The 12,083-nt window shown below is 36.3% G+C and overlaps 1 protein-coding gene across 1 annotated transcript in view; it reads right to left on the bottom strand.

The window, feature by feature from the left end:
• The window catches only part of LOC117394366 (oxysterol-binding protein-related protein 10-like), a 130,137-nt gene extending 119,764 nt beyond the window's left edge, over positions 1-10,373 (bottom strand). Inside the window, exon 1 of the mRNA XM_033992578.3 lies at positions 9,770-10,373. Within this exon, the coding sequence (XP_033848469.2) occupies positions 9,770-10,041 (272 nt within the window). The 5' untranslated portion in view covers positions 10,042-10,373. The remainder of the gene's footprint in view (positions 1-9,769) is intronic.
• Between the last annotated feature and the right edge of the window lie 1,710 nt (positions 10,374-12,083).

Raw genomic sequence — 12,083 nt, forward strand, 5'->3', positions numbered from 1 at the left:
AACCCCCTAGTTGATAGCAGGTACTTCTGTACCCAAAGACTGGATGATTTACTGATGTTTCATAAGAGATGACTAAAAGCTAGTGGCTCAGAGGCAGTAATCATTGGTCAAGTATCCCTCCAAAACAATTAAAAAAAAAAAAAAAAAAAAACACGGCACACTCGTCACATTGAATCAGTGCTACTGTATCCTTGCCACACATTGTGTCATTAATAGGGCAGGCATTTCTGTGTTGGAGTAGTTCAGTGAATGCACTTTCATTGCCTCTCACTAAGTGCTCTTTTCTTTTTGTATCTCTCATTGCAACGCTGTAGCACAGTGCTTCAAGAACAGGCCTCTGGAATGGAACACAAATACAGCAGTGGTCTTATTGTACTACTGTACGGTGCGTCACAAACCAAGCTCGACCAGGGATTAAAGGGATACTTCATGTCATCTACAGTATATTTACATAGTATTGACATTTCTTACCAAGCAAATATCCTATTCTGTGTGTTCTCTATCATTCCCTGTTGTTGTTTCTGCTCACTGTATATCATCATTTACCACGCTAACTAACTGCTATAATCCAGCATTTTAAAAATAGCCCCTGGCTGCGAGTTGGCATGTGAAAAGCCTCTGTACAAAATCATAGTAAATAATAACGATCTAAGCAGACACAAAGTGGATAATAAGAGAACTTGCATAACAGAACTGTAACCAGGTAAGTAATTAAAATGTTGATGATCCCTTTAGTATCCCTTTAAGAAAGCATAAAGAACATAAAAGATGCTGGGAGAGAATGTGGTAAGGAGCACAAAACAATAGCTCATTGTTCCTCTAAACTAGAAGAGAAATACAGTAATTGATCTACTTTATGGATGACACAAGAGTATAGTAGAGCAGGTGGGCCGAAGAGCTTCAGGAATATTTTGCCCATGAGACCAAAGTGTGGTGCCCGCCATGGCAGCTGACATAATCTGCAATACTGATAGTTTATTAGCAGAAGAACTAGTCATTACAAATCAACTGCTCTGTGCTCTCCAACACTGCCTTTGTGCCATTTTATATTTGATAATTGATTATCATTTTATTTTACATTTTGGAGTATGTTTTATTGGTGTTATTTGGAGTAAACAGCTTTGAGAAACTAGTACAACATGGCTTGATAACCCATTCCAAACACTCAAGTAGAGCCCTGCCCAATAATTTGGAAGGTGAAATTTAGATACTAGAAAATAATTATCGTGCCCTCGAACTTAAAAAGAAAAACACAAATGTGCCTGTGGTCAACAAACCTTTAGGACCAGTGGAGTAGGGCCATCATGGTCAAAGTTATGTGGACATGCCCAATTACACAGTTTAACCCAACCCAAGCACAGTTCCTGCTTTTGAAAAATCAGATTCTCTCAGGACCACAGGTTCAGTCACCCCAAAAACATTCTTAAATTCAGTCCAAAACATCCCTATGTCTTTTTCCTTGTAGTCAAACTAATTACTTTTTAATCTGTAGCAGCTTGCTGCCTATGGCTGAACAAACTCTATTGCGTTGAACTGCCAAGAACTAAAAGAGTGAGTGGGTGGAAAAATTAAGTTCTCCCCCCCCCCCCATCCACTTTCTCCCTTCCAAACAAAAGACATATGCTAGTATTCATGCCTGTATCAAAACAGCAGATAAGGAGAAAGGAGAAATAAAATATATAAAGCTGCAAAAAAAAAAGTTACATACACCATTCGGTAGACATTTGGAATACATCCACATTTGGTCTGATATTGGCATTTAGGGAATAAAGTGCTGACTGTGATGATTGACTGTGGAGGCCGTGTTTCTTGAAGCTTGGTACTGTGACTGACATCACTTGCTTCACTCCTTGTGGATACATTAGCTGTCAATGTATGGAGTCTCATGCCAGTCCCATGTGGATTGTTGTGATTTTAGTGGTTTATTTTGGGTGAAGTCACTAAGGGGTGCATAATGGGGGTCAGTGGTTTGTTTCTTTGAACTGGCGGCCTAGCATCCACAAGTATGCATGTGTGTATTTGCTGGTTGAAGGAGGGGCTGGTGCAGTGATAGGGAGAGAGTTATGAGGCTGTGGAGTACATTGAAGCAGCTAAGAACATAAGAACATTTACGAATGAGAGAGGGCATTCGGTCATCTGGTTCCTAGCAGCTGATTGATCTCAAAACGTTGGGTGTTAAAGGATCTCAATGACGTGGGGTAAACTATCCACAAGGGTGTAAAAGGATGCAGAAAGTCCAGTCCGAGGTGGTAGTCTGTAAGAACATTTTGTGTAGTAAGATGCTAATGCACTGATAGAAGTGCTTTTGCAGAAGTCTGTATCTGTACCAGGGAGAGCATTGCTGTCAGCGTTTCAAATAAGCTGTGTTCTGGGTGTGTTATGCATTAAGAAATGTGAATTACGTATGATATTTAAATTGAATGTGGAAAGAATATGCATAGCAAATTTGCTGCACAGCTTGAGTTTGCAAGTTATCAAGCTTCTTGCACTTTTTTGGTTCCTGGCGCCTCAATGGCCAATTGTGAATATACTATATGCGGTAGCTAGAGAAAGGACCATAGAAATGCTGGGGTATTACCAGAAACATGTGACCAAGAAGTCAGGGGTTTCTTTTTTTTTTTTTTATCCACTCACTTGCAATGCGTGTTTGTGCCTGGCGAGTAAGTGATTGGATTGTTGATCTTCAGCATTTCTTGGCACCATCTTAATCCTCGTCAGCCCAACCTACCAATTTACCTATCTGTTAACCACATTTTTGGAAGGTAAATCTACATAACAAATACAATATTCTGTGTTTGGAGAGAGTCAGGATGCTTTATATTGCTATAGCAAGGTGATCAATAAGGAATGCAATATTATTGTTTCTTTATTTTTAAAAAATATTTGTGGACATTTTTGTATTTTTTTTGTTTGTTTTAGGGAGCATGTCTGTCAACTTGGAAAGGGAGAGCACAAGAGACTGAGAAAAGAAGATTTACAGAAAACAACTATAACAACTGTAACAGCCTAGTACAAGTGGAGGAGACTCAGTGAATGCAGTAACTACATCAAGAGTAGCAATTTCTCGGACTATAATATTATTAATACAGGACTAAATGGTTGCGAAAGAGACATTGTTGGATTTGTTTTGAGAAGTTTTCATTGTAAGACCAAGTTTTTGTACAGTAGCTCAAATTAACATAACAATTAAACTTTAAGGTTGTAGTTAATGCATGCCCCATAAAAGTCTAAGTCAGCATTAAAGTACGTACAGGGTTAGAAACTCCCGCTCGCCCGCTCGCCTGAGGCGAATTAAATCTGATGAGGACTAGTTGATGTCTGTGTCTCATAGTCCTCTGGGCAAGTACTTAAAACAAATGTACACATATACTCTCACGTTTAGTCTTGTGTTTAAAAAATGCAGGGAAGTCAATTTTCTAACGTTGTGTAGCAGTGGTGAATAAGCATTCACAAATAATGTTTAGAAAACAGTCACTCGGAACTGAAACCACCCTTCATCCCTGCAATGCCAACCCCACTTAATGGCATTTTACGTTTGTGTTCTCCCTCTGCGAGGAATGCAAAGTTTATCGTTTGAATTTACTGAAATGATTTGCATTTTTTTGAAGTAAGTGTAAAGTCATTTTACAAAAATGTGGAGATTTATACTGGGTGTCATTAGCAACTAACGAGGTCAAACAGTAGGTCAAAATTTAATAAACATTTTAAAACTAATAAACAAACAATTACCAGAATGAACATTATCGTAGTATGTTGCTTAAAACATAATAACACAATATATTCATAATAAAGTTGAGTTCTTATCTATAAACAGTAACACGTTTAAAGCTTGGGACTCGCTGTCTGTAGCTTGGTGTTGTTTACATTATTGTCAGCATATTTCAAGCGATTGGAAGCTGAAATTACTTTTTTAAAACACACTTTTTTATACCAATACAGTATTGGAGAGCAATAATCAGTTCATTTGAAAACCAGGCTTTAAATCACTAATAATAGCTGCACCGGGGCTCAAGCACCAATGGGGGAAAATAAGGTCCTGCACAGTGCAAATAAATCACCTGTTGTCAAATTATAGTGTGGACGCTTCACAAGCAGAACTGTTATTGCAGCGTTTAAAAATATAAAATCCATTTATACAAAAGTCTCCCAGCTTTCTTGAAAATATCTGCATTTCCTTTGCTTTTCTTTTGTATTTGTTATGCTCTCATTAGTATCTAAACCTAGTAAATTCATTGTCCGTCAGTTCTGGCAGGTTCTACTTTACTTGCTGAAGCGGTTTTCTCCCACTAATTAAAAAAACTTAGCCACCTAGCTAACAATTTAATCCCGAGGGCTACAGTGAAACGTACCGCCTTTAAATTGGGACTTTAGTGAAGACCGCATATGTACGTGAGTACATTAATTATTGTAGATAGTAATTCATAGTCAGCCAGCATTTTTGTAAATAGCAACACATGTAAATGTACAATAAAATAAACATTTTATTTGTGTCATCGTGTCATTTCAGGCAGAGCTTCATGGTCGGCAAGGTAACACAGCAGAGAGAATTTTTTTCTTTGTCATTCCGTCTGGTAGACACTCAGTAACGAGGTGCAAACAGGTGATTGATCGATCTGTATGAGCGTTTATGAAGGTGCTTTGTTAAAAAACAAAAAAATGACAGTGTTTATTTTTTAGCAAAATAAAATCTAAGCCTATTTTTAGGGACCCCAACTGTTGTTGATTCCAACTTAGGCACTTCACATAAGGACTAGCAAGTTTACATCAGGACTAGCAAGTTTCAAAAGGTACTAGTCCTTTGGACTAGTAGCACAATATTGTTAGTTTCTAACCCTGATGTACTTTCTCAATGAAAATCTGAAATGAAAAGCAATGTTAGATTTCAATAATTTAACCAAGTCTAGTAAGAGGTATAACCATGATTAGTGCTAACTGGCCAGCTAGGCATAGGAAACTAATGTTCTGTTAAACTCTTACGAATGTTAATGATTAAATGAGAAACAAACACAGCTTCAATCGAATTTGAGGAGTCTTCCAGTGCATCAATATTTTTGTGATAATGGTATTCCTCCCCTGGGGCTGACCAGCCTTTAAGCCTTGTTTGGTAACAACACTAACATGGATTGGTTTCCTGAATCTACACAAGCTTTCAAACTACATTAGATTGCATATTCCTTTGGTTCCATAATTTATGATATAGCTATTGCACCACTTCAAGATAAAATCCTTGCTTTGCCACAAAACCAGTGGAAGAAATAAACACCCTTTCTTTTTTGTTTCCAGGGAGACAGATCAACTCAGATGCCAACTTTCCAGGTCATTTGATTGACTGAGGAGACCAATATGTTGTATGTTTTCAACCCTGGTCCTGGAACTAAATATTTGTTTTCAACAGGCATTGTTTTCCAGTGCATACACTACTGTAGATCACTTACAGACTGATAGAGAAGACATATTGATCTATGTGCCACATGAACACGGAGGGACATGTGCTATCATTGTTCTGCGACTATGAAAGACACCTAGTACAGAACATGCTACAAAAAATTTTATTGTTTTTATGTGACCTTCCAAAGTAGGGTGATAGGTTTATACTTTTGTGTTTAGAATGGTTTCCCAAGCATTGGGCAAGATTCTCAAAGCTTCAAATCGTCACTTTTCTAAATGGAAAAAACAAAAATAAAATGTCAGAAACAAATACAACTCAATAGTCCATTCAAGCCCCTGAATGAAATGTCTTAGTTGTTTATTTCTGGTTTGGTAGCTTTATTGGTTACTTTTTTCCTTTCTGAAAACACTGTGCCAATGACAGTTTAGCCTGCTGTTTATGCTGAATCATTGAGCTTCTTTAAGGCCCGACATGAACAAGTTTTAACATCAATCAACTACTAGAAACCGGGCGTGCACCAATACATTTTCTCATGTTTTCATGTCCTTGCTTTAGAAGTACCTTTATGACAATTGCTATAAACATTATCAGGTTCCAACAATCAAGCCATTCTGAACCTCTCCATAGGTGATAATGAGACTTATAGTATATTGTTTGATAGGCCAGGTTTTTTTTTGTTTTTGTTGTAGTTGTAAAGCCAAGTGTTTAAAAAGTTAGTAGCAGGGTTCCATAAAATAGTGTTACACATCTGTACCTGTAATTTTTTTTTCATTGTTAACATCCTGGCAACTTTTTACACTTATAACTTTGAAGACTGTTTCAAAGCTCTTTTAAAAATGTCCACTCTAGTGCACTGATAGTGTAAGGATTATTGCCCGCATTGTCAAAGAGATAACGCATCAATAATGATCCATGATGTGGTATGGAACAGAAAAGCCAGAGCACGTGTTATGTGTTTTTTTTTTTTTTTTTCTCTCTTCCTGCAGTGCTTAAGAGGACAGATCTCAAACCCCAGTGCACTAGAGGGGCCATTTTAACAGTTGTAGCAACATGTGCAGATGTGTAACGCTGTATTTTTTGGAGACCCGCTACTTACTCCAACATCAGGGTTCTCCCCAGGAATTCTGTACAGCCGGGAACACTTTTAACGGAAAAATAAACTTTCCTTACCTTAAATATATATTACGACAAAGAATTTGAATAATGTGTTGTCTTTCTTTGACTATATCTGGTTGTGCTTTTTTATGTTCTACATTTTCTTTTTCATTACTGTTTTTTATTACGGTAAATGACCGTGCTTATTTAGGCACTCTACGATTTGACTGGGTAATTAGGAGTTATTGTAGTTCACACACACACACAAAGTAACCTTTTTACTTCCTTTTTAGCTTAATTATTGTGCTTATTGCTTCATTTAAACTGTTTTCTTTATTTTACGTTTTTAGGGGATTTTGTTAATGCACATCTATTTTTGTTTTTCGCTGTTCTACATTTTTTGAATGCATCTGTTCATTTAAACCATTTTTTCTTTTACACAACAGTACTCACACACATTTGGTCACCATCATAACTGCTGCATGAAACCGGAGTGTAATAATCCAGCACCTCTGCACTTAAGCATTTGTATGTCAGCTGACAAGTGTTCATCTGATGTCCCAGCACGCCTTTCTTCTTAAAGGCGTACAGCCTCTATATATGAACCCCCACTATCTCTCACAAGCACCTGGGTACATATTGTTACAATATCACAACAAAAGGAATACAGGTTTTTTTTTTGGTGCATATGTATAGCTATTATGTACTAATATATATAACGTTACAGTACAGTAATACGACAAAAAATGGACAATGATGCCAGCTACATTATTAAAAAAATATATTAAGATTATTTTCGTATTAGTATTAGGCGGTGTATTTAAATCAACAATATCTAAAATTGTAAGAATGATTAAAAAGGTATTCTAACAAGCAAGTCTTTTAGAATTAATTCTCACTTCTCATTAGTGTGACATTGTCCCTTGTCCTTTTGTAGTTTCTGTTTAGCTTTCTAAACTTTATTTTCTCTTATCCAGCCACCAGACTATTAATGTTGAAAAATCTCTGGAGTAAATTGCTTCACTCTAGCTGCAAAACATATTACAAATGGTGTACAATAAAATGTACCATCAACTACTAGCAATATATATATATATATATATATATATATATATATATATATATATATGCATGTACAGTACATAAATAATACTTTCTAAACAGCTAGATGCAATTACACTTAAATCACTTGAAACAGTCCATAAACAGCAAATGTTTTCTAATTGTATATCAAAGCCATTGAAAGCACAGTACAGGTAGAGTATGGGTAAATTAGAGTGCTGTACTAACCTTAGGTTCAATAATTGCTTTTGCATCCATAAACTGAGATTCCATATGATTTCTGAGAGTTTTTAAAAACACAATTTGAATGTGCTAATCAGTAGACTGCATAATGTTACAAACAGAACACTACAGACGTATAAAAATATTGATGAAAATGTTAAGAATTGCAGATTTATACTGTAAACCAGCAGGGGTGTAGAAATTCATTGGCCCAGTTCCCAGTTCTGTTATGCAAGTACATTATTGAGATGTGAAACTAAAATGTATCCACACTACAAAAATAATCCACAATTATCACACGTTACAAACATGGCTGGGGCATTTAACAAGTAAAAAGTCTCACCCAAGGCACTCATCTGTAGACCTTCAATCACTGCCCTGCTGAAAATAGCAGCCACTGCTGCTGAGCTGTTGACCAGCAGAGTGTTACATGTAGAAATTGCGTGGCACCCAGCAAGTATATAAGACCTAAGACAGAGCTTATAGAATGCAGTCAACAAACCACTGACTTCAGAACTTCATGAATTTATTCCTTGGACCAGGTTAACCTGCTCCTTCTGGTCATTTCTGAAATCTAATTCAGGTTGGTGCTCTATGGAAGCAAAAATTATCATAGTTTTCTGAAAAGTAATTCTTATTTTTAAAAAGTTGTTTATTTAGAAGAAGAAAAATGAATATTGTTATTGGACTAACTTGTTCCATGTCATAAAAAAGGCTAGGTCGATTCTATAAAAAACTCTTTTACCACATTTTTATAAATTTACTTTAACACAAATTCATACATGGCAATGGCAGAAAAACAAATTTCAAGGTAGATGCAGAACCTGTGGATTTTCCCACCCCTGAAATGCCTGCAACCGAGATTCTGTCTTTAGTTCTACCAGATAAAGAAGCACCTGACACTTGAGTGCCTGCAAACCACACCTCCGTCAGTCAGACCTACAGATCTTGCAGCAGAGAGCTGCAGCTATTTTCATATTGCAGAACACGTCATGAATCCATGGGCCAAGTAAAATAAAACGGTTATTTTCACTTAACAAATGACAAACAAGTCCTGAGTTTAAATTGATGACTCTTAACAGTTTATTTATCTTTTAACAACAAAAAAAAAAAAAAAAAAAAAAAAGTGTAATTTTGTGTAAAGACTTTAACAAATTCGTTCCAGTGTTTGCAAAAAGTTACAGTCTGAGTAGGTGCAGTCCAGTTAATGTGGGTTGCACATTGCAGGTATTTTTTTTTTTATTACAAGTAGTTTTTATCTTATAAAATCACAATATTGCACTAGGTACACCTCCCAGCCGTACTGTAAGACTTGTTTTCAAAATACCATATCCATATTTTTGTATGTATTAGTAGCAAAGTGAACTGACAAACTAAATGCACAGTGTCTGATAATCCACAAGTGTGTGAACCACGTAATATTCTGGTACATGACAACAAAACCCTGATCCTTACGATAATATTGCAGCTAAAGTCGAATAAAAGATATTGGTACAATAGCGCTCAAGGTTGTGTTTTTCTAAAGCTTTTTACTTGATGTTTTTAAGACAAGCTAAAATAAAAAAATAATTTCACCTGCAACTGTCATTTTGTGCTATTTTTTTTTTTTTTTTTTTTTTTTTTTTTGCAATCCTGAAAATTAGTACAGCGATTGTCTGTTGCCCAAAAAAAACGTGTTAAGGAATGGATATTAAAATTGTGTCTACTGTATTAATAACATAATCTCTCTATCAATCTAGTATAATATATGTCCATGAAATGTATGCGTTATCCCTAGTTTTGGAATCAAATCCCACCAATATTCGCACATCATGTAACAACCTATCCATGGTATTTGTCCATGAAAAACACACACATCCAAAAAGAAAATGTAACTTGCTAATTTTGTTTTAACATCGCTGTGTTTGAAATGTGTAGTGTCATGTGATAACTTATAAGTTAAATAAACTTTGTATTCTTATTACGTCAGAAAGAAAGTGTATTAATACCGGATATTATTACCTGTTCTGCCACCCCTGAAGCAGGTTTGTGTATTTACTCAACACTCCTTCCAGCTGCTGCCTGTGCTGTTGCCGGACACCGCCGCTGTTCCCCAATCCCCCAGACCGGCTGCTAGCACCTCCGACAGGGCTGCCAACCGATCCCGAGCCGGGGCTCTGAGATCCGCTTCTCCCAGTCTTCCTCGTAGAATTTCCTCGCTCTGAGGATGACGAAGACCCCGAGCTTGTTTTATTAGTCACGGGATGCGAGCTGCTGAACGCCGCCTTCTCCATTATTTAAACTGGACGAAGTGAATATTTATATATTAATATATTTCATAAGTCAAAATAACGTTGTTATCGTTATTGAATTAAAATACAAATAAACACAATGTGAAATATGCCGTATCCATATTTCTCCGTCCTTCTGCCTCTGTATCCACGTCGGTCGCTCTCTGTCATATTTCCATAGTTACACAGCCAGAAGAACTACCTAACCACTTTCTTGCTCGTGCGGCTTCACTACTCTCGAAATCTACGGAGGTCACTCCCTCCGCTTCTCCGCCAACCCGGATACTAGAGTAAAATAACCAGAACAAACACGCCACACATTCTATCAGCTCAAACCAGAGAGGCGGGTATAAAATATTTGGGGCTCGAGTAAAGGAAGGTCAGCCAATTGCAGTTTTTTAATCAGATAAAGGCACAATCTGCGAATTTGTTCAGGAAAGATGAGGTCTTCACCGGTAGCAGCACTGCAGGTTTTGATGGGAGAAATGCCATTAGAACTCAGGAGGGTAGGACTATTATTAACTATTATTACATATTGGAGTAAACTTCAGGCATTGAGTATGGATCATCCAGTCAGAAATTGTGTGAATGTAAATTGATATTGGCAGTATAAACGGATTCAATAGAAAAAAGGGGAGGTACTTTTGGGTTTCATGAACTGGATAGAATATTAAATTTCAATGATTTGGCGCAGATGGAAAACGTTGATTATATCTGAATACCCAGGTAGATTTTTGTAAAACCAAAAATTTGTAAACAGCTTACAGAAATTATAATAACAGCAGTGGGAAAGAAGTAATTTAAAAAAAAAAAACAGGCAAATGAATATGTGAAAGGGAAGAAGAGAGCATTACATGTATACAGATGGATCAAAGGATCCAAGATCAGGAAAAGTGGCTATGGCAGTATACCCAAGACGGAGTTTTGTAGAATGGAAAGACTATCTGGTCACCTATTTATATTTACTGCTGAAGCACTGACGTTGTTTGTGATACATAATGCGATGGCAATAAGACCAGATAGAGTAGTTCTGTTTACTGATTCTTGGAGTTCACTGAATGCTGTTGAGACAGGGAGTGGAGTCAGGAAATTTGATATTTTAATAGCATTAAATGAATGTGCAATCAGAGACATAGACATTATATTAGCATGGGCACCAAGTCATTCTAACAAAACAAAAAATCATGGAATTATGGCAAAATCAATGGGAACACAATCCTAAGAGATGGCTTGATTATGATATACAGCCAAAGGTTAGGATTAGAGAGTGAAACATTCAGAGGGGAATTGAACAAGGCGGAACAAACTATAATGAATAGATTGAGAATTGAGCATTGAGTCAGCATCTTTTTAGAATAAGGAAACATGTAGGTGGATTATGTGGAGAATGTCAAAGGTTGGAAACTGTACACCATTATATTTTGGAATATAGTAAATTCAAACAAAGAGAGGTGTTAATAAATCAGTTGAATGCATTAGAGATGGATAATAAATTAATACATAGCATATTGAAGGAGGGAAAAGGAAAACAAAAAGGGAATGAACATAATACAATATATTCGGTCTCTTGCATTTTGTGATAATTCTGTACAAAATGTATCAAGTATCACATCTTATGTTGATATATCAGCACCTGTTAAACCATCTTTCTGTTCCAGGCCTTTTTTACATTTTAAACACAAACAATTTGTTGTACTTTATTTATTTTTACAATAGGCATGCTTAAAATGGATTTCGTCGTGGATTGTGTTACTTCTCTGGCTAAAGGAGATCCAGATGTCCAATTTAAAAAATGTTTGGTTAAATACATACAGTATTTAACAGTAGCCTATACATAATATTTGTTGCACACTTTGTATGAACCCCCTGGTCTGATTGTTTTATATGGCTTTTGATACTTTTCCACATTAAATGCATGCTTTATACTATAGTTTTATTTTTATGGTTTTAAGATACTGGCCTATTACTAAGCACAGTGTAGGTTTGATATGACATCACTTATAAAGCAAATAACAATACATCAGCATTGAAGGTAGAAGTGTACA

The sequence above is a fragment of the Acipenser ruthenus genome, chromosome 3 (genome assembly GCF_902713425.1).
Source record: "Acipenser ruthenus chromosome 3, fAciRut3.2 maternal haplotype, whole genome shotgun sequence".
NCBI classification, from domain to species: Eukaryota; Metazoa; Chordata; class Actinopteri; order Acipenseriformes; family Acipenseridae; genus Acipenser; species Acipenser ruthenus.